The sequence below is a fragment of the Xylona heveae genome (assembly GCF_001619985.1).
Source record: "Xylona heveae TC161 unplaced genomic scaffold L228scaffold_1, whole genome shotgun sequence".
Taxonomy (NCBI): domain Eukaryota; kingdom Fungi; phylum Ascomycota; class Xylonomycetes; order Xylonales; family Xylonaceae; genus Xylona; species Xylona heveae.
Genome location: NW_017264193.1, coordinates 262,018 through 285,084, shown reverse-complemented (window position 1 = coordinate 285,084; position 23,067 = coordinate 262,018). Strand labels below are relative to the sequence as shown.

At 49.8% G+C, this 23,067-nt stretch overlaps 4 protein-coding genes across 4 annotated transcripts; 2 read left to right on the top strand and 2 right to left on the bottom strand.

Annotated features, from left to right (window-relative positions):
- Positions 1-1,032: 1,032 nt before the first annotated feature.
- L228DRAFT_271943 (hypothetical protein) lies at positions 1,033-9,020 on the top strand (the record flags this gene model as incomplete). The annotated part of the gene is made up of 9 exons (XM_018335579.1): positions 1,033-1,152; positions 1,312-1,431; positions 1,573-1,639; positions 1,671-1,777; positions 2,700-2,798; positions 2,863-3,802; positions 3,948-4,431; positions 4,497-6,450; positions 6,512-9,020. The coding sequence occupies 9 exons, from the start codon at positions 1,033-1,035 to the stop codon at positions 8,801-8,803; spliced, it is 6,183 nt and encodes a 2,060-aa protein (XP_018191503.1). The 3' UTR covers positions 8,804-9,020.
- A 1,232-nt stretch (positions 9,021-10,252) lies between these two features.
- On the bottom strand, positions 10,253-13,383 carry L228DRAFT_264385 (hypothetical protein; the record flags this gene model as incomplete). The annotated part of the gene is made up of 2 exons (XM_018334573.1): positions 10,253-12,863; positions 12,932-13,383. The coding sequence occupies 2 exons, from the start codon at positions 13,381-13,383 to the stop codon at positions 10,253-10,255; spliced, it is 3,063 nt and encodes a 1,020-aa protein (XP_018191502.1).
- Positions 13,384-16,881: 3,498 nt separating this feature from the next.
- Positions 16,882-18,087, bottom strand: L228DRAFT_235073 (RNA 3'-terminal phosphate cyclase family protein; the record flags this gene model as incomplete). The annotated part of the gene is made up of 1 exon (XM_018330689.1): positions 16,882-18,087. The coding sequence occupies one exon, from the start codon at positions 18,085-18,087 to the stop codon at positions 16,882-16,884; it is 1,206 nt and encodes a 401-aa protein (XP_018191501.1).
- A 2,614-nt stretch (positions 18,088-20,701) lies between these two features.
- L228DRAFT_235072 (hypothetical protein) lies at positions 20,702-22,187 on the top strand (the record flags this gene model as incomplete). Its single annotated transcript, XM_018330688.1, has 3 exons — positions 20,702-21,106; positions 21,165-21,699; positions 21,769-22,187. The coding sequence occupies 3 exons, from the start codon at positions 20,702-20,704 to the stop codon at positions 22,185-22,187; spliced, it is 1,359 nt and encodes a 452-aa protein (XP_018191500.1).
- Positions 22,188-23,067: the final 880 nt, after the last annotated feature.

Genomic DNA, 23,067 nt, shown 5'->3' with positions numbered 1-23,067 from the left:
CATCAAATGCGTTCAAATCAGACGCATTCACATTGTTGTTATATACAAGGTGTCATTTGCCGGTCGAGGGGGCTTGTCTGCATTTGGGGAGAAGGCGACAAGGGCAGAAGCGAGCGAGGAGAGTGACGTGTACTCTTTCAAAATCCTATAAAGTCACATTGTTCTGTGTAAGCCGAAGTCTAGCCGGTTAGGTTCCAAAACCACATTCAGATGTAGTAACTAGACGCCTCATCGTTGGGTTTTGCCCCTCAGAGATTTAGATTCTCTGCAAGGGTTTCGGGACTAAACACATGCCTTTGAATTTTTGGACAATCCCGGGACGATGATGATCCGAGGAGGCAAGAATCAAACTGACAGAACACCAAGCGTGCACTGCCACAGATGCTTCAGCCCCATGACTGAGTCCCTGGAGAGGCCGACAACTTGGGTTTTGGAAATCGGCAAGAGTGGATAGCATGAAATTGAATCAATGAGAAGTATCGGGTATGTACAAGAAAACGAAGACGCTGATCTCTGCGTATGCAGTCGAGAGGAAACCTAATGATAGGAAGGAGAGACGAGGGCAAGCTCTGAATATATGGCCGTCATGGACAGCCTTAGGTCTTTGAGTGATCTGGAGAGCATCTTTACATCTGCGCTTGCCTTCAAATGCGAATCTACGTTCTTTCCGCTTTGTTCGTGTTCTCTTCGTTGTTTCATCTGCTTATGGAAAGACGATGCTTCAGTTTTTGTGTCTTTTGCTTAATTTTTCATCGATGTTTTGGATTGTGAAGGAAGGAACGACACCAGAAGCGAGCTGCTTGACGCTCCTGCAGGCTCCTTCCTGGCAATGGCGGCACTACGTCCAACGCGCCTTCCAGGTCCGGTCCTACCTTTGACCCAGACAATGATGGTTATTCGATGTCTAGTGAGCTGGACTAAGCATGGATGCACCAATCAGAGTTTGGAACAGTGGTGATCTGGATGGTCAAGGGATAGGATATAAATACGGAAGATTACGGGCGCGATGACAGCGGAAAAGTGTCAGCAGCCATGGCCTTTGCATTCAGTACATGTCAAGAGAAGATCGCCAGGGATGCCAAAGAGTCAGTGTTGTATAAGCCTTCCTGCGAACCGAAACCAGACGGCCAGTATGTCAAGAGCACTAGCATGGTAAGTGGGTTCTCGGGGAGCAACATGCATGTGTTTGAAGCGGAACATTTTTATGGGCAGTAGCCCGGCTATCGATGGCACAGAACGCGAAACAGCAACCTATAAATGTAGCATCTACTTAAGCTACCATATAATGAAAAATTTCCATTGCTCCTGTAGTGTCCAGTATCCTACGGTCTGATCAGCTATGTAGCAACCATCGAGCAAATTGCGACTTTGAAAATGATGTACTCTAGCAACTCGGAGCAATTCTCCTCAAATTATAGATTGATAGCCAAGGTAGGTAAGACAGCAAGCATTGAATCGGATGGGAGAGAGGATATAGGACTCTATATATAGACAAAATATTCTGGAAGGTTGAAGGTGACCCTTTCTTTTTACGACTTTTAAGAATCCTATCGCATAACAAGTAAAGTTTAGTATTCGATTCAAAACGGACAATTCAAGAGAATCAAATCAAGTTTGGCATGGATCATCATATCCACAGGTATGCAAAGATATTATATTGAATTTGAAAGTATTCCAGGCAGCGATGACGCACAAGAAGGGCCTTGCCCAAGAGGCGTCTTTGGTGGGAGCGAACATGAACGTTGAAATTTCCCTTTTGAGTCTGACTCCGTTCGAGGTACCGACGAGGGTCAAGCGAGAGACTAACTGTAGTCTAGTACAGACGGCATCTCACAAGCCAAGAGAGCACTAGTCTAACAGATGATATTAATTCCCTGTTAAACGCGAAGACAGAGAGGGAGAAGGAGAGGAAGGAGGAGATGAAGAGACAGACACGGCATCAGTATTTAGGTAGACCAAGGCCAAGATTTCTTGTAGGAGGAGTGGCAATAGGCACGCAGCCAAACGACGCCAAAATTCCCCAATCTGTGATATCTACAAAGGTACTTGATATGATTCTTTCTCGCCGCCCATGGTTCACTTGCCTTTTAATTCTTCGCTCATACCAATGACCTCTTTGCTTGATATGACAGGCGCCTTGCAGTCAGATTGATACCCTCTACGTACCTTGCCCTTTTTTCCTCTCCTCCAATCTAAGAATTAGCCAACAAACTCCCCTCTCTCCCCACCCTCCCTCCCCCTTGTGACCTTTTTCGGCAGTCTAGATATTCGGCAAGAGTTGCTGGGCGTCTCGAAACTGTTCTAACCGTGGGATCGGCGCAAATCTCATCGTGGCGGTTCCTGCTTGTCTGCTTCTGCTGCCCTGCTGCTAACACGGCTTCCCATTAAAACTGTCGTCTATCATACCCTCGTCTAGCTCCCCATTCTTCTGATACCCGCTCTTCTCTCCCACTCTCTTCTCTATTCTTCTCCATTCTCCCTCACTCCCCCACATATTCTTCCTGGATCTTATTTCCCTATTTTTCTTACTGGCATACTCATCGATAGCATTGGTATAGGATTCCAAATAGATGACGCATGGCATCGCCGGGTAATTTATCCATACGCTATTAGTTGAACTCCCTGTCTCACGAGAGGTGCCAAACGGCGCTTTTTGGGCGCCTACTCACCGAGGCACACTTTCTCTTGAGCCCTTTTAGGTCTATCAGAGGCCCTTTTGGGCACCAAGCCTTCCTCATCGTGCATCGCATTCGCTCGGCAAGGCTCGAGGAGAGCACTCGGCGGCACCTACATGCTCTGTGAGCTGCTTCGTGTTCCTGGCTTTCCTCCTTCACTACAGACACAATTACCCGCCGCCTGTAGATACGGAAACGAGGCTACGACATTGAATTCGCGACCAATCTTTTGCTGCCATCTTCGGCTCAAATTCACCAGGGAATATTAACGCTCATGGCCGAGATTAACGGCCAATCTTCCTCCGAAGCGGCTTCTACCCCGGCGCCAGCCACGGATCTTGCGGGACCAGCACCTCACCAAGCCCCGGCGACTCCAGATGTACGTACGCAGTCCAGCGAGCCAGACGGACCAGACTCGGCAAGACACGCATCAACGGAATCACCATCGGCTTATGAGAAGCCCCCGGAATCTCAGCCCATGACTGCTTCTTCGTCGTCATCCGGGTCGAATGCTGTCAGCAAGGGTACCACCAAAGAATTAGCGGCTCCATATGGGACGCGCTCGCGCAATCGGGTAGGAACCGCTCGCCCCAATTATGCAGAGGACAACGAAGGGGATTTGGATTTTGAGTACTCGACGTCTGCTGCACCGCCTTCATCATCGGCGAGAAAGTCCAATGCGAACAAAGAATCGACGGCTGCCACAACCCCGCAGACCACGGGATCAGAGGGGGTCCGCTCGCGAGGACCCAGTTCTCGACGTGCCCCTGTGGCACCGGATGCGCAGTCGAACGCGGCGGCACGCCCTATTCCATCGGCGGCACCTAAGGAACCTGCACCTAAAGAACATGCAATGGGAAATCCAGGCGCGACGACAGTCCCCGCCAGCCACAACCAAGCGCCGTCGCGGAAAAGAAAGGCTGGTGGCGCAACAAGCACAGGGCAATCAACCGCTGCATCAACACCAACAAGCGCTCACACATCTACGAGACGAGGTGGTGCCGTTACCACGTCGACAACGCAACCGGCTCTGCGGGAGACTGCAATGCCAAGCTTCGAGCTCAGCCAAAAGTACGTGAAGCATGGGAAACTCAAGGCGGATGACGGCACACTCTATGGTCCAAATGGTAAGTCTCTTCTGTTGCCCCCTCCTCTGTTGCGCTCCGCACTCTTGCCGTTAGTCCAGCCTTGCATCAGAGATCCTTTGTCGAATAAGGAGCGTGTCGATACTTGTTTGCTTAGACAGTCGCTGATACGCCGCAAAACTTCTAGACCACGTATACCTCGTCTGTGAGCCGCCTGGAGAGCCTTATTACCTTGCTCGAATTATGGAGTTTCTTCACGTTGACAACAACCCCAGCCGTCCTGTGGAGGCTATTCGTGTCAATTGGTTCTATCGTCCCCGAGACATTCAACGCAAAATCACCGATACTCGACTTGTTTTCGCCAGTATGCATTCGGACATCTCTCCCGTGACTTCTCTTCGCGGCAAGTGTCAAATTCGGCACAAGAATGAAGTGGAAGACTTCGAAGAATATCGCAAGCAGAGGGACTCTTTTTGGTTTGAAAAGATGTACGATCGATACATTCAACGACATTACGAAGTCATCCCGGTCAATCAGGTGATCAACGTCCCTGCAAAGGTAAAAAAGGTGCTGCAGGAGCGGTGGAAGTTTGTCATTGTCGAGATTGGGCGTGGCAAAGAATTGACCAGCGCTGTCAAGCTCTGCAAACGATGCGGCGCATACTGTGCTAGGTAGGATACCATCTGAGGTCTCCGTCCGTGATGCCGATTACGATGCTAACCACGTGATTATGCAGCAACAATTCGGTCGAGTGTGCTGTCTGCCATAACACGTACCACATGAACTGTGTGCGACCACCATTGCAGAAGAAGCCCTCGCGAGGGTTTGGCTGGTCCTGCGGCCCTTGTAGTCGCGCGCAGGAACGAAAGCTCGAGGCCCGCAACACCCCCATCATTGGAAGCATTAACGAGCATGAAGAAGAGGAAATCTTTGAAGAGGAGGAAGACGAGGGTCCAGGCCTTGCTGGCGAGACCGGAACCAGTACCCCTTCGCTGGAAGACAGCCAAGACTTGACGCTCCATCCTGCAACGGCGGATCAGATTGCACAGACCAAGTTGTGGCCATATCGCTATCTCGGAGTCCATTGCCATGTGGAAGATGCACTAGATTATGACGACCGCATCTACCCCCGAGCCAGTTCTCGACTTGGACCTCGTCATCAGGCCAACGTCATTGCTTGGCCTGGTCGACCTATTGAGTTTGTGAAACCTGCTGAAATCAGGCGCAAATATGGCCGTGGCAATACCACCAAAAAGGACCCTAAGCTTCCCAAGGACGTCGCTGCGGCATTGGAAGCTGACAAGGCAGCACGGGAAAAGCGCCCAAAGTGGGTGTTGGATGAACCGCCCGGTTACGTTCCCCGTGGTGAGGATAGGCCGAATGGCGACCCAGAAAACACGGCTCAGTTGCTCTTTAAGCTCCCCGACGAGGACGACATGGAAGCCAACCAGACGTACATTCGAGGTGACGATGAGATGGCGATAGATATGAAGCCGGAGGAAAGAGAAGAACGCGTCGACTCGTACATGCAAAAGGCCAAGCGGCTCGCCAAGGAGGTTGGCGTGAAGGAATACAATACCAATTTCCTGGACAAGGCGTTACAACTGTTTTACGAAAATCGCTTTTCTGAGGGACCAGCATTGGAGAAGCTAAAGCTGGTCAATCGGAAAAAGGATTTAAAGGAACCCGAGCTTAACCGAGAAGAGTTGAAACGGTTTGAAGAAGCTGTTTTGAAGTATGGTTCAGAGCATCGAAACCTTCGTGAACATGTGCGAACCGTTAAACACCCAGACATTGTGCGCTTTTATTACACCTGGAAGAAGACGGAACGTGGAAAGCAGGTGTGGGGAAGTTACGAAGGCCGAAAGGCCAAAACGGGCGTCAAGCGCGGTGAAGCTCACCCAGCGAAGCTTGTGGACGAGCTTGCCGATGACCACGATGATTCTGCGTTTGACAAGGACAAGGCAGCGGGCCACAAATGCGGGTTTGAATGCAAGTTTTGTGGCACGCGAAAATCGAGACAATGGCGTCGCGCACCGGGCGTCGCACCTGGTACAAAAGTTCCTCTGGACCCTAATCAAAAAGGCAAAGACAAGGGACCCTACTTGGCCTTGGCCCTCTGCTTGAGATGCGCTGGCCTATGGAGAAGGTATGGTATCCAGTGGGAGAACATTGATGAGGTGGCCAAGAAGGTCGCTCAGGGAGGCGGGAAAGCGTGGAAGCGGAGAATTGATGAAGAGCTCTACAATGAGCTGCTCGCCGCCAATGAATCTGCCGCACGTACAAAAGAAGTTGAGGCCAGTTCCTCCAGAGCGTCTCCGGCAACGGTGGCATCATCTCAGGCTGGGCAAGAGCCGGCGAAGAAGAGGGCTAGGACCACGGCTCAAGAAAAGCAAGAAAAGGAATCAGCTGCGGCTGCAGAACCTGGACCAGTGGCTGCGCCCGCAGCTCCAAAGAAGAAGGCTCCTCCGAAGCCTCCAAGTCCACCGCCTGCGCCTGAGCTTCCCAAACCGCGAACGCTTCCTTGCTTTGTCTGTAATCAAGTGGAACCCAAGGGTGATCAGTTGCTGACGTGCCGGGAGTGCCGCATGTCTGTCCACCGCAATTGTTATGGAGTTTCCGAGGGGCGAAATGCTGCGAAATGGGTCTGCGATCCTTGCACCAATGACAAGAACCCCCAAGTGTCAACTGTAAGTGATCTTTTTGTGTGAATTTATCTGCTTGAGTTGTGATTCCTCTAACATTGATTAGTCTTACGAATGTGTCCTCTGTCCTGTCAAGTTCACGGAACGCGATTTTGTAGAACCTCCCAAGGCGGCTGCGGGGAACAAGAAGAAGAATGACAAGGAGCGTTTGGAACGTGAGTTGGCCATTGAGGCGGCCAAATTTTACCGACAAAAGCAAGAAGAGATGCATAAGCCAGTTGATCCATGTGAGCCGTTGAAACGGACTGCTGGTAACAATTGGGTTCACGTCTTCTGCGCTGTTTGGACGCCAGAAATGCGATTTGGGAGTGCAAAGGCGTTGGAGCCCTCTGAAGGCATTGGCACAATTCCATCAGCACGCTACGAACAAGTTTGCAAAATCTGCAAATCCAGCAAAGGTGCTTGTGTTGCCTGCCATTACTGCCATGCAACAGTTCACATTGGCTGTGCGCACCAAGCTGGGTATATCCTGGGCTTTGATGTGACTCCAGTCAAGGGTTCTCGACGTGACATTGTCAACACTGTCACTTTAGGCGAAGAATCCGGTCTTTTGACTGCTGCAGTTTGGTGCAAGGATCATCCTGTCAAGACCATTATGCACCCGATCAGCGAGATTGACCAGGAGACTGGATTGAATGCCTTGCAACTTTTTGTTCGGAACTACAAGCAAGCCGATTTGACGTTGACTGGAACTGTGCGGAAAGCAAATCTAGTCAATCAATCAACCAAGCTTCTTGCACATGGCATGGGTGCTTCGCCTTTGACTCACCGGGGATCAGTCAGCCACGCCACCAATGGAATTACAGCAAGTGGATGGTCCCGGAGAGGCTCAAGACCGTCTCCCTCTGAACCGATCAAGTCTGAAGACACAGATTTCCCTGACAGACGTTCCTCGGGAGTTGATGGCAGCAATGCAAAGAAGGTCATTTGTGTGACATGTGGCATCGATGTCAGCCCCAAATGGTGGCCATCTGAACACGCTAAACCATCCAAGGGATTATTGGTAGATGGACAGCCAAAGGCAAAGTCAGTTGAGCTCTCTCCAGCAGCAAGTGATGGACTATTGCGCAATGGCGACATGATGAGCAATGCGGACAGCAACACATCGACCCCTGATGTCGAAATGAAAGATGATTCGGTGCCCCCGGCAGCGGCAAGTCTTGCTGCTGGCAAATCGACACGGCGAAAATCATCGGCAGGCACACCGATGCAATGTCACAAATGTCACTGGAAACGGCTACGTGAACCGTCTCCTGTTGCGCCTCCCAAGACCACGCCAGCTTCCACCGCTGCGTCACCATTCCGAGCGCAGCCGCTGCCACCATTTGTACAATCAACGACGGCCACCCCGCCGGCTGCAACACATCAGGCACCGCGGCCGCCTCCACCAGCTCAACTACCTTGGCCACCTGCTCCTGGACCAGGTCTCTGGAGAGATCATCCGCAGCCACCACAGCAGCCGCCGGCCGCATCACTACCGCCAGCCCAGAATGGACTTCGTCCAGTGAATGGATTCTCACCGCAACGCCCGCCTGCTGCTTTGGCATATTCTCATAGTCCTCCGCAACCTATCCCTCCTCCGCCTGCCGCATTGCCGATCGTTCCTCCGGCGGTTGTACCACCTCCACCTCCACCTCCACCTCCTCCAACCCATCATCACCATCATCATCATCCTCCTCCTCCTGTTCATCACCATCATCATGCTCCGCCTCCACCGGCCCAAGCCAACGGTTATAGTCCACGACCGCCGCCTCCGCATGCGCTTCCAATCTTCGAGCAACCGCACCACGGAATGCCGCACCTTACTCATGCTGGTCCGGGTCCCATAACAGGCCCAGGATCGATTCCTGTCTCACACTATACTACCGCTCCTCCACCTCCACCGCTGCCTCCTCATCCTGCTGCTTCTACTCAGCATGTACACCCTCCACCGCATACTGTGCCAATTCATCATCACCACCACCACCACCATCATCATCATCGGCCTCATCATCCCACCGCTAGTCCAGCTGGGCCTCCTCATATTCCACCTCCGCCACATGATGCCCGCTCTCCACATACGGTACATCTCTCGCCATTAGCGCCTCCAACTCGCTCGCTTGTGTCAGAGAATAGTCCTTTCTCGTCTACCACTGCTCCTTCCCCACGTCTCGCAACTTTTATGACGCCCGGCGGAGGGGTGGCCGGCCAAGCGGGCAGCCCGCCGATTCCGAAGCGTGAGACACCTACAACGCCGTCAATGCAATCGGTCGGACCCGCTACGACTGGATCTGGATCTGATAGTCGAGCAGCGGGCGGTGCAAGCGCGAGTCCATCGTTGAAGAATCTTTTGTCTTGATTGAGCATCTCAACGGACTGGCTCAGAGATTCTGGTGCTAGGCAGCTGCAACGAGGCGAGACCATTGTATAGGAACCAATTGCGGAGTTGCATTTTTTTCGAAATTTCTTGTTTATTTTCGCATTTTCATCGCCAAAAAGAGCGGTTGACTTGCATGTCTTTTTTTTTCTTTTTTTTTCTGGGCGCCCCCATTACCATTGTCATTGAAGCTTTCATCTTCATCATCATTGTCGCCATCATATCCCTTTTTTTTTGTGTACCATCATCATCGTCATCATCATCATCATCATCTTCGTGGTCATTATCGTCGTCATTATTCCCACTGTTGACAACATCATCATTATCCAATTTCACTATAATCGTCAATTCATCAAATGTATTCTATTCACGAATTGTATTCTACTGGTCCTATTTTTTTCCACCTCTCTTTTTCTTTTATTCTTCTCGATTTTTACTTTTCTTTTCCCATCTTGTCAATTCAGTGGTCACGCGACTTGTTGTTAAAAAAAAGACACGGAGTTTAGGATGGGCATGTCCCTTGATTTTCACTTTTACTATCACTTTCAATTTTCCGTTTGTTTTCTTCTTCTTCTTTTTTTTTTTTTTCCTTTTCCCCTTGATTTCATCTTTCTTTTTTCTTTTTTCCATTTTTTTCCCTTTGATCCCTTGGTTCCTACTCCCCCTGGTTCTCCTGGTTCTTCCTTAGCAAATAAATGACCATATATCATGATTGATGCATTATCCATTTCATCACCATTTGAAATATTTGAATTTGAATTTAAAATTTCGATTCCATTAATTAAGTGTTTAGATGTATCAAAAAGATTTTAAGATTTGAAGATTTGGAGATTTGAACTCAGAGGGGGATATAAGTGACTTATAAGATGATCAATGCACCACCACATGGTACGAAGCTGTAGTACACCGAACAAAAATGCAAAGCGCTGGGCATGAGGGTTGAGGGTTGATGATCCTCTTTCTTTCGATTGGAGCAGGCGTTGTCGTCCGGGGGTTGGGGGGGAAGCTGGCTGGAGAGAGGGACTGGTCCTTGGAGCAAGAGGTGTGAACAACGGATTCTTCGCCTTCCCAAACTCAAACCCAGAAAATAAAAAGAAATAGTTGACAGTTAGAGATGGAGGTGATGAATGTAGATATGAAATAAATACCTGTTAAAAAAAACCAAATGGACGACGTATGAATGGACGACGAATAAAAGATGGATAAACAAATGGAAGATCGATTCGAAAAACGGACGATGTGGGAATGGATGAGTAGACAAATGGACGAATAAAAAAACAAATGGATGGACGAATGATAAATGGGCAAATAGAAAAGAAAAAAAATAAATAAATAAATAAATAGATGAATAAATAATGAATAAACAAAAAAAAAAGATAAGAAAGGCATGACATGGGCCTCAGACCTTGGACCGAGACCTTAGACAGGCAGCTAAGCAAACGCGTCTTCGAGAGGACAATCGACGCTCTCGTGCCCGTCCTGCTCGCACAGTGCGCACCATTTGTCCGGGTTGATCACGCCGCTGGATTTGCCCGCGACCATGCCCGACGAGTCGACGACATGGTGGTCTGCATGCGGTGAGCCTGCCGGTGCTTGTGCAGGTACTGCGGATGTAGCTGGTGCTGCAGCTGCAGAAGCAGAAGCAAAAGGAGCAGAAGGAGAAGCAGAAACAGAAGCAGAGGGAGCGCGTTGTTTCTTAGGACTTATAGAAAGTGGCGCGACGTCGGCTTCGGCGCGGTGCTCGGTCGTGGAGTCGGCCTCGGATTTGTCGATGGGTCGAAGACCGGGATCACGCTCGCCAAGAGACGAAGAACGAGGCGGATGCTGCTGGTGGTGGTGGTGGTGGTGCTGCTGCTGAGGGTGAAGAGCGTGAAGAGGGTGGGAAGGGTGGGATTGGTCTCGCGACAAAGAAGCCGGAGGATGAGAAGGAGGGTGAGGAAGAGGGGGAGAAAGGGCCAGTCCGCGCAAGCCTTCGACCACGGCGGCCATGCCGTTGCGCTGACCAGGACCAGAACCTGAACCTGAACTATTTCTGGGAGTTCGAGAAGAAGAAGAGGAAGTAGAAGACAAAGGTCTTGGGGTGGTTTGGCGAACATCGTCACCACGCTTGCTGCCAAAGACATTGGTGCATGTGAGGATATCGTGTCCGGCTGTTTCGCAAATCTCGCACCACAGGGCGTCGTTGTCCATTGGTCTTGGCCTGCGTGTACTGTCGACGTCGTTGTCGTTGTTGTCGTCGTCCTCTGCTTCTTCATGGTACTGGATGTGAACAGGCTGACTTGGACGTTTCGCACTTGACGCAGGTGCAGGCGCAGGAGCAGGAGCAGGAGTGGATGCGGATGCGAATTCTGGGACAAGCGTCTCATTGTGGACGTGACTCGATGCTGGTAGTCCCTGGGTTTGCGCCTTGGCATCGGACCCCGCCTGCTCAAGAGCAAGCTCGAGCTCTTCTTCGCGGTGGCTCGTGTGCTCAAATAGTCCTCGCAGCTCGACGAGTTCATGCTCGAGCCGATCTCGCGCGGCGCGTTCTTCATCGAGTTGCTCTTGTAGTCGGAGATTGTGCTCACGCTCCTGCGAACTAGCCGCCTCTCCATCTCCAAATTGTGGAGACCGCGCTTCGGTCGAAGACATGACGGAATCCCGACTCAGCGAGTGGATAATGGCCTTCAACCCGCGAATCTCATCATCCTTTTGCTCAACTTCTTTCGAGTCCCGCGCGCTGATGCGGCCATCGATGGCTGCTGCTGGGCCTGCGCCTGGGACTGCGCCCCCGCTCTTCAGTGCCGTAGCTGCCTTGTCGCGTTCTCGTCGCAGTTCGGAACGGCCGCGCTCGACTTCGCCTCGAAGAAATTCGACTTCGCCACGTGCTTCTGCTTCGCCGCGTCGTGCGTCTTCAAGTCCTTCTTCGAGTTCCTGCACAAGTTCCTCGAGCTGTTTGAGCTGAAGGGCAACGCTTTCCACATCTTCATTGCGCTCGTTCAGCTCCCGAACTTCTTGAAGCAATTCTTCGACGCGTTTTTCGTAGACCCGTTCCGTCTCGGCGCTCGCAAGCTCGAGAGTGTCAATGGTACTCCTAAAGTCGGCGCGATGTGCGTCAAATTCAGCCGTGATGAGAGCAATCTTTTCATTCTTTTCTCTCAGTATGGCACGCAGCTGCGCAACGTCGGCATTTTTAGCCTCGTTGTCGCCCGGCCCGACGCCCATTACCATGTCTGAATCTTGAGTAGGAAGCAAGGATTGCAGCTCGATAAGGCTGCTTTCCATTTCTGCAAGAGTGGATGACTGCTCTTTTAGTTGCCGGTCTCGCTCTTCCAGCTTCAACTTCATTCGAGCTAGCTCGTCTGCTGTGTGAGTTGAAGTGCGTGTCAACCGGTTGCTGAGCGCAGAAGCTGACCGGGCAGCAGCGCTGTCGTTCGTTCGAGCAACGCCAATGGGAGTACCTTCAAAGTCGTCTTCAAATGCAAACCCTTCGCTCTGCCGCGACGTACTCTGTGATGCTCGCGATGCCCGTGACACGCTGCGAGAACTTGCCTGCGGAGGCGGAGGGCTCATAATCGATCTCGGACCCGCCTTGGGGGTTACTGTCGGTCTCTTGCTCGGGTCCGCGGAATTTGATTCTCGTCTCCCTCGCACAGAAGCGCCAAACCTGCCCGGCGTTGGACTAGGTGCATATCGAGGCCCACGGATCCCACTGTTGGATGAAACAGATGCACCGAGAGAAGGCTGACGAGGGGTAGGGAGAAGATTTTGTTGTTGACGCAACGGCGACTCTGGCCGTGGAAGCGACAAGCGCCGGGACTTTGGTTTGAACTGCGGACTAGGTCCACGGCCAGGTCCGACAGACTGACTGAATTTTGGTACTGAAGGTGTAGACTGGGACAATAACTCGGCATTGTTTGGCGCATTGAAGCCAGGCACGGACGGGGTGGTCGGGGTTCCCAGGAAAGATCTCGTCGAAGCGGTGGGAGAAGCACGTTTGGTGGCACGACTCAAGGGCAAAAAGATGCCCGCGCCTCGGACAGATGTCGTAAAATATCGGGTACTTTAAAAAGAATCACATTGTTAACAAATTCTCCAACTTCTCGTAGCCTTGAGAAAATGATGACATACCCATCCACGGCTCCGTCATTCTTCCCTCGGGATGCCCATTCGCGGCTCAGCTCGACGCCAGCAAACACACCATTCTTCCCTTTGACCGCTCCAATAAATTTGATCGTCCCGTACATGCCTCCAGGGACATTGACTGTATCGCCGACCTCAATATCTCCATCCCCATTTGTAGGTACCACTCGTGTGGTCGGAGTTTTTGGTGTCCCTCGTGCAGATCTCTGCGAGTCTCCAAGTCCGTAACTGTCACTATTGTCCGGAACTGATGCTAGCGAACCAGCGGTAAGCTGATTAAATGATGCTTTTCGTGCCATAATCGCGCTGGCGCTGAGCGGACTAGGCATCGGCGGTCGCTGGTACGATGCAGCCAGATTGGGCGAGGACGTCGCAGAGAGGTTATGGTTTCCAAGGGAAGGGCCGCGCATATACGGCCGCCGCGGAGTATGGATAGACATAATGGGAGTATAACTTTGGTCGAAATATATGTTTTGATTGGGTGATTTCGTGGGGAGACTTTAAACTTCGTGATGCGCGCGGCGTAGGTGGAACGAGCGTGGTCAGATTCGAAAAAGCTCTCTCCCCCGTCGATGCGCGAAGAACAGGGAACAATAATCCGCACTGAAACAAATTTTCTCTCTCTATAACAGGAGTTTCTAGTAAAGATAATGTCAGGACAAAGGTTTTGGAAAGGGGGAATGAATTGTCGTACAATGTGCGACTCCCTGCCAAGCGGCAAGATATGTATCTAGACGCGACGAAGATCCCGCGAGTTGACGATCCCCAGCGCGAGGTAGGTCAGAGCATGCCCCTATAATGATGGAAAGATTTAGGGTCTTTGAAAGGAGAAGGGAGAGACTAGGAAGCCGGTTGTTGGAAGAATGGAGTCGTTAAAGGGAAGGCCGCTGAATGTTTATCGTGTTTGTATTTGCCGATCTTCATCGGTGAGTCGGGCCGCAGTAACTTAGTTTAGCTGCAGCAACGTGCAACGTGCGTGTCAAGACCTAAACTCTGTCTGTTCCTACCGCCCCTTGTGCTGCTTGGCATTCTTCTAATAATTGAGATATCTCTACGCGGCGAACAATCATCTTTCAACACTGTGGAAGTTGCCAGTCACGAGCGAAACAGTTCTCTACGGCGCATAGAAAAGGAGGGATTGTTTTCCTATCGCGTAATCCCAATCGGGATTGTGACTGCGTCAGATCAATAGAGATACATGTGGACATTCAACTAATGGTACATGAATTCTTCACACAGACACGTGGCATAATGCAACAAGATGCAGTATCAGATTTTTGAGCAGCGAATGAATGCATGATATGGAATATTTGATTCATGTATTGGCTTTGTTGACGTTGTGATGCAAATCCCTGAAATCCCAGGGAGTCAGGGACTAGGGAAAAGCCACCTCCCGTTGGTGCCGCTTTGACTCTGGTACCGAGCGGGGCGCGTCATGAGTCTGGTCTGAGTCTCAACTACTAACACCAAAATAAACAACTAACTGATACTCTCAAGGGTCATCATGGCATTTATTGTCACGTTATTATAAGAGCCAACAAAGGTCGAAAGAAGCTGCTAATTCAAATTCTAGCATACATGGGTTCCATTGATGGTGCATAACATGCACCAAACAAATACAAACACCTGTGAACAAATGAACATGCACAAAGATGGGTTGATCCGCTATGCACAGAACAAACTCCCAATGTTCAGTGCTGGAGTTATGGACTAACCACATGTACCCAGAATTCAATATCAAATCCTCTCTCATCCAACGAAACATGAATTTGACCCTCCCTATTTCGAAGCTGAAATATTCGGCAGCTGAACTGTACTGAATAAAGAACAGGCAGTGCCTAACTGTCCTGCAATTATGCTTATTTTGCCAAATCTCTTTGATCCACAGGCTTCTTGTAGTCAAGAAATCGCTAGATCCAATTATGCATGCTGTTAAAGTCTCGCTCAAAGATGCTGATACAGTATTCAAGTTCGTCACAGACATGCATAGATTTATCGTCGATGAAGAAGTCGCTTGAGCAGGCGTTTCCATTTTGAACCAACTAAAGTAGAGAAGTGTTAGGCAACATATTAATGAAAGGATGAGTGTCAAATCATCGGCCAAGGAACGAAGGCTGTTTGAGAGCTGAGCATTGACTTACGGGACAAATTCGAGTTTGACTTGGTCGGTTTCGTAGAGCTCACAGACTCGTGTGAATGACTGAAAGTCCGAAAAGTACGCCATGTTCCGTTCCTGCTGGACTTGCGAGTTTCTTTGGCTTGCTCTTCGGCGGCTTCGAGAGCGTCTTCCTCCTGTCGTCGCCGATGCGCGTATTGGAGATAACTAACATAATCCTCATAATCGCATTGCCCAAACATGTAGCGAACCAGACGTGCCTGGATGGAGGCTAGTTAGTTTGTGCTCGACACATAAGAGAGAGGAATCAACAGAATGGAATTGAAGGTGTGATGCCGAAGGGGTGAGAAGGCAAAGGATCGGTTGCAAGAATACAAGATATGTTCGAATTAGGGGAGGGGAATGCAAACCTCGCGATTTTGGCTGAATGATCTGGGGATAGAGTCTCTGGCGTCTTGAGACCAATTTGCTGCTGCAGATCCAATGCTGGGCATCTCTTCGAGACTTGGAAGTAAAGGTTGCATGACCAATCGGGTGTAAGCCATGGCGTTCACTTGGCAGTGTCAGGCTTCACGTAAAAAAAATGGCGGCAATAGGCAAAGTATGAGAATTTTTGTCGCAGTGGCTGGTGATTATCGATGCAACTGTGTGGAAGAGTGAACTCGAGGTAGAGACCGGTGCTAGAATTGGAGCTTTAATTCAGTTGCCAATTCAGAAACGGGTCGAGTGGATCAAGGAGGCTGGGGTGTAAGCTGTGCAAAATAATCAAAACACTGCACACGTCCAGAGAGCTGTGGCAATGAGAGCGAGAAGAAAAGATGGCTGAAAGAGTTCAGAGATGTACAAATGATGCATGATGCAAAGAGGTCTGGGAAGAGGGGAAGAATTTAAATGGGCGTGAAAAGGACAACAGCCAAAGACATCTGTATTTTCAGATATTGACAGATGTCGAATGTGAAGTTTGGTTTGTATTTGTATTAGCATGGAGAACCAGAGTCGCTTTCATAGCCCAAATATGGTCTGGTCTGTCGGTGGGAGCACTTTTTTTTCTTGCCCACTTGCTGTTTTCACACTCTTAATTCGGTCTGGTAAAAGATTTCTCGTTGCCCTGGAGTCACTCTCATTGTCCACTGGTGGTTTTCCGATTTGGGAAAGAGTGATGCATGCGCATTTGAGAAGAAGCCTGCAAACTAGACTAGATTCTGCAAATCGGTAAGCAGTAGGCAAACATCAAAACGTACAATAATAGGAAGACCGAGAATTGATAACTTAGCCAGAGCTCAAGCAGTTCAGAGCATCCACACTATTCTGAATATAGATAGATTAGTGAAAATGTCTGGAGCTTTCACGTTTCCCGACGCTATATCAGGCTGTAGCTTTGCTTTCAGCCCCTCCCCCGCCGCGGATGAAAATAGCAGGTAAATGAAGCCTCGTCAAGTCAAGATAAAATTGTTTGATCGAATGCCTGGCGTAAGTTTCAACATATGATCCCCATTTTGTCGAGTTTGGAAACAAATTCAACACGTGAACGCAAAGCAAGTTCGCAACACAAGTCAAGGCAACACAGAGAACAGAGTCGATTCCCACAACAAACGATGCAAAGGGTTCAAGGAAACATTTTAAAATAGAGCGTAAACTATACAAGCGCCACGATGAAATGCAAAAGACGATGCTGAAGGTCTCCAAATCCAGACTTTTAAACTTGTCGCCGAATACGCCCGTACCAAACTTTTCTCCTAATGTAAAACCCGGTGACCGTTGAATTTCGAATGAGCTCGGGAATATGGCATCGAAAAGAAAAAGCAAATATTGGAGGACTGAATCATGCAATCTTCCTTCCCACATTGCCAAATCCACTTCCAACGATGCTGACAATTAAATCCTCTCCTTCAGCATCTGCGTCCCGAACGCCCCATCCGCTCGCACCTAATTGACTGAGGTCTCTGCCAAGGTCAATGATCTCTTCAGTGGCAAAGACCTTCTTTCCCACTCGCAGCCTACCGACGTCCTCGGACCCCATGGCCATGAGGACAAGCATCGTCTGAGCTGCAGCTGGAGATACACAGCCTCCAAGAGAGATAGTTTCAAGCAGTTGATATGCACACTGCCGGCCAATGTCCTCGGGCGGTACACCGCCCTCAGGCGGGGAAGCAACATCGGCGGAATAGAAGGCACCGGTTGAACTTTCCGCCACCAGGGAGAGACCAAAACCGATGCCCAATTTTCGCTTTGCGTTCGGATCGGCTTTTGTTGCGGAGGGAATCAATGGCGCAGAGGAGACATCGGAAAAGACATATGTGTCGCTCACGAGAGGGTTTAGGATGCCTCTGGCAACATCAATCATGCGAGCGTTGTTGGAAGCGGAAACGCCCACGCAATATGCAACACCACGGATCCGCTTTACTCGCCCCGGATTCATCATATGTATCGTCTTCGGTACGCGCACTTGATGTCCAAACATCAGCTGCACTTCGCCGGCGCCGCCTTTGCCCCCAGGACCCGGACATGACCGTCTGAGGATTCGAAGCTCGATGTTGTTGAAGATGCCGAATTGCTCGTAAAGGGGGAGGATAGCTGTCCGCACGCTGTCGACTGAAATATCGCCCATGGGAGTCGCTGATGTAATGACGCCAGGTCCCGTAAACAGGACATTGATGGGCGCCTTTGAGAACGGCGCGAGCAAGCAGAGCGGGATCAAGAAATAGCTCAAGCCGCGAGGGCAGCCTTCAGGCAATTCGTGGCGGATAACGCCTCCACTGGCGCCACGACCCGGTGCACAACCAGTTATTAGACCGGGTTTGTACGCGATTGTCGTACCGGTATAAGAGATTTCCATGGCTGAGCCATTTGTGACTGCTTCAAGCAGGCGGATGAAAGAAATCTCATAGTTTGCAAGACCAGGATTGGTCGACGACGGACGGATATTTGATACGCGTATTGTTTTGCCAGTGAGCGTCGCAAGAACTAGACGCAAGGCAAAAGATCTTTGCGTCTCGAATTTCACGAGACGGGGTCTTGGGTCAGCCATAATTGTCGCGGGCAGTTGGCCGTGACCTGACAAAAATGCAAACGACGCCAAAAAAACATTTGAGGATTTCAAGGTGGAAGCGGAGATCGGCACATTGATGATCCGGAAAGATAAGATTGTAGATAAAAATTCTCCCCGATCCCCGATTGGTTTCAGAAACAATGGCGCAGCCAAGCAAGTAAATGATATTTCTAGACACAAAATTGGTTACGATTCTTCATGACCTTGGACTGAGCTCACGGATATTATCACTTGTATCATATAGATCAGGCAATTGCATGTGAGGGGTAGAACATATTTTATGTCAAGTTCTGTTTGGAAAATTTCTGCCGCAATTAGATACTTTGAACGCATTGATTGTGGCACTAATGACGTGAAGGAGTTTGCCGCTTGAAACAGAGCTGTAGAATTGAGCTTCATATTTGTTTTACGACACGTTCTATGCAAAAGGGATGTCATTGGTACTGAAATACCGAATAGGCGCTGAAACGATTACTTTACAGTCCCTCGGGTTACCACACAAGCCGAGGCTTGGCGGAGTCGGAGGATCAGACAGACATTTTGTCCGAGAGTGAAGAGTCGGAGCATCGTTGACTTGGCTGACGGGGACATGGTTACGGGGCGATTTCCTGAACGGGACAATACAGCTTATATACCCTGTCGACTGTCGGTCATGTTCGGGGACTTCCTACTTCCCCTCGGACCTTCGGCGATTCGGACAATCAGGCATCACTCTAAACACTTATTGTTGAGACTCTTGTAATCCGCCGTCTATGTTACTTTTACAGAAGTAGAATCCGATGAGTCGTTAACGTAGGGTGAGATGAGCAGAGATTTGTGTCGTTAATTTCCTTCCTACTTGCCCAATTTACGGTACCTACCTACCTACCTACGTAGTACGAGGGCCAGAGAGGTCCCGCCGCTGACCTCAGCCATTACTGGCGTGCTAACCCAATTTCTTACATCCCTCATAGCCTCAATTGCTGGATAATATCGAGATAATTGTACTGTCTACTGTCTATCGCAGACTAAACCAAGCAGTGTCTGTGCTGGAATGTTTTCATACTACTCGTACTCTCGGTCGCGTGCTCGATGGTTAGAGTGTTTAACTACGAAAGGCACTGCAATTGATGGTACACAGCCCTGCTTTCTGCTCCCTCGGTCGCCTCGGCTATTTGGCGGATCGACGGTGGCTCCCGTTCGACCTTTGGCCGCAAAAACGTGGGTCGCTTTGGTCAAGCTGCCAGGTCTGCCCTGTGCTATGCAAACCTTAGTTTGAATAGAGTCCCTAGCGCCGTCTTAACCCTACTCGAACCAATCACCTACGGAGTACCAGAGAAGTCGCGTGCCCAAACTTGGGAGAGAATGTGTCTATGAATCCACACTGAGTAAGCCGGGATAATCCTGTTTCGCTCCTATCAAAAAGAAAATTTGATTTCCTCTTACTCGTAGTAGGTACTGATACATCTGCCCCCGTGAGGAAAAAGAAATGCTTGACGTGTGGTGGTAGACCATGTCATTTGCCGGTCTGATCGCTAAACGCTCTCGGGCCAACGCTCCAGCCAATTCACGTCATCGACCAAGATTGAACTCTATATACCTTAGTGAAGACTTACAGCTCGCCAACGGATACATGATAAGTTTGCGTTTGTCATATCATTTTCTTTCTATATTGTGCCATTGCGGATGCAATAACGTGTCAATGAGAGGAAGAAAGCGACTTGTACCGGAAAGCTGACAGGCCGTCGGAAGTCGCATGTTCCGTAACTCCGTGTGGTGGTTGGTTAATGGAGGAGCCGGGAGGACTGTGCCTCTTTAGGTAGGTTCCACACAACACTCAGATGGTTCCTCGTCCCGGGCGAATCTGACGCTTTCGATGGGCTTATGCTTTTTACCTTTTTTTTTTGCTCCACTACCTCTTACGGAGTACAGTAAGCGATCCATTGCACCTTATCGTTCTTTCCCTTGTTTGCCGGGGTTTCCCTTGCGTAGTGGCAGCTAAATGGATGGCCGGCGCTTTTGATTGATTTTCCCCCCGTTGTCTTTGTCTGCCACTTTTGCACACGCCACTGACCAGCGCCTCTGGAGGACCCTCATCCATCACAATCTCTTAATCATGGTTGGTCCCTGGAACAAATGAAATGACTGACCCTCTCTAGTCCTCTTCTTCCTTGTTCACACACAATCTCTCTCACTACTCTCTCACACACATACCTTGCTACCCATTTGATTATTGTCCTCTTAACAGTATTTCTGTTTCGCATCGCATAACTCAGCATACTCCGCTAATAGCATCTTGCCCCACTACATACATAGCCTTAGCATAGCATTCACTGCTCCTGCTTCTGTCTTTGTTGTCTGCCTGGAGAGTGTCCTCTTCAGCCACACCACAACAATCACAATCCTCTCTCTTTTTCACTGGCATTCACCTCTACCTCACTCATCTGTCTTGGAAAGACGTTCTATCACTGTTACAAGAAGCATCAGTGAGCTGAACTTAATACCATCAATTACTTCCCCCAGAGCTTCCTGTGAGGAATCAGCTTTGCTACAGTCAACCTGGATACGCTACTAAGCTAAACACTGTCGGTCAAGAGAGGCAGACACGTTCAGAATGGGGGTTGGTGCATTTGTGGAACCTTTTGTTGTCGTCTTCCTCCTTTTTGGCGGCACTTGGATCAATCGCGACTTTGATGGCCCGTCCACACGTCCTGGTCGATGGACCCAAGACCGAGAATCTGCCGTGAGCCGCGATGACTCTCCTGATAGCATTTCGTCAGGATCATCTGGCGCCGTTGAAGAAGATACTCTGCTTGGTGATTCACCCACTCGCTCAGCCTCACCCTCTCTGCTCGTCGACCAAGAATCAAAATGGCGGAAGCGACACATTGGGCTTTTCGGACTCAAGCACCAAATTTCAACTCCCAACACACGTGTTTTCCAAGGCCGTTTGCTGAGTCGCCTTCTTCAAAAGCTTCCATTTCTAGTTGAGTGTTGGTATTGGGCTCTGGTCTACTGGGTACGTGTCTCTACGGTGATAAGCACATAAAACACGAGATTAACCTTTGTCCTTACAGATATATCAGTTGGGTCGTGCATTTAGTGCACTCACTCTCAAAGACACCACGGTCGATGTGGCTCGAAACCATGCTCTGCAGGTCATCCATCTCGAACAGAAGCTCCATATCTTCTGGGAACTGCCCATTCAACATTTCTTTCTCAAGCATCCTTTTCTCTTAACTTGGATCAACCGCATCTATTCTTTTATCCATATTCCGGGCACCATTCTATTCCTTGTTTGGCTCTACTATTACACCACCACACGAAACCGCCTGGAAGAGCGGCAATCCAGCAAAAAGTTTGGAGAAGTGAGCGGCTCGCCTGCAGGTCCTGGTTTATATCAAGCGCGCCGGAGGACCATGGCCGTATGCAATCTGCTGGCCTTCATTGTTTTCACCCTTTGGCCCTGCATGCCACCTCGCCTCCTCAGCGATAAACATGTCAAGGGTCCAGTTGGTGATGAGGCTCGTAGCTACGGCTTTGTCGATACCGTGCACGGGAAGGGCGGCGAGAGCAGCGTTTGGACGCAGAATAAATTTTGCAACCAATACGGTACGTTTCTCGAAATCCTTTTCTAAACCCAAATGAATGACCAAGGCTGACTTTATTCGCGCCTCCTAGCTGCAATGCCATCTCTTCACTTTGGGTATTCGTTGATGATTGGTCTCACGGTCGTTTTGGTTCCGCTCCCACCACATCACCGCCGTTCTATGGCCATAAAGCTTCCTTACATTCCGTCCATTCGACTTCCCTCTTGGCGCCGGCTCCTCTGTGTCATCATTGGCATGCTTTATCCGTTGACGATTCTCATTGCGATTATTGCTACGGCTAACCACTTCATCCTGGATGCGGTCGCGGGCGCTATCGTGTGTGGTCTCGGCTGGTGGGGCAATTCGGTCTTGCTGAACCTCTTGCCCATTGAGGACTGCTTCCTCTGGTGTCTGAGAATTCACAAGCCTGAGCCACGGACAATCGATGTCCTCGAGGGCGACTTTGACGAGAATGGCCAATGGGTGGTGGGAAAGGGGGTTGTTGTCTAGAGGCGAGCCATGTCTTCCCTCACGGCTCGCTCGGTCGATGCAAAGCATCATTCCGACAAGCCATGCAAGGATTACGGACATGACCTTCTCCTTCCATCTTTTTTCTCCTGTTTATGGCCGCCCAGGTCAGGCTGGCCGCTCATATTCGAAAACTAAAGATGCTGAGCATCCTCTGCTAGTAGTGATGGGCTTTTCTACCAAACTTCAGGAAAGTCTCGTGAGATAGCATCCGTTGAGCGTTCTCCGTTTCTCCCTTTTTTTTTCTTCTTTCATGATGCCACGACTAACATCAGGCACACGTCTTCTTTCCGGACAGGAGTTTCCATGGGTGCTCTCTCCTTCGTTCAGAGCATATCTTGGCGTACGGCAGAAGCGGGTTTGGTTTACTGGGCTGTTTTGCCCTATTCATGTAATTAAGAACCAGATTTTAATTCATTAATGAGATCGCCGCGCCTTTGGGTGTCCCGCTCCCTCCCCTCTACTGATATCCATTATTCTCTGTTTCAAGCATTTAAACAATTCTTGATTGTTGCCTAGGTGGCTGGCTATTGTTCTTGTTGTCGGGGGCTGGGGAGTTCCAGAAGAAGCAATTCAATAGGCTATTACATTGTATTCACATCTCGTCTGCGGCTTATGCTCGAACTTCCCAAGGTATATAAATTGTCCGCTCTCCCCCAGCTGTTTGGCCATTTCAATACTTCCCACCAAAGCGAATCATCTGCGCCCCAAACCAATTACTGTACGCTTCTTTTCCGATTCCGTGGAAAAACGCGAAAAAAAAGCAAGACGACTAGCCTTGTGCATCAGCGTAAGAGCCTAAAAGGTTCTTTTTTGGAAGGCTGATCGAATGTATCACTGACTCTGATAGCTATCAGTTGAC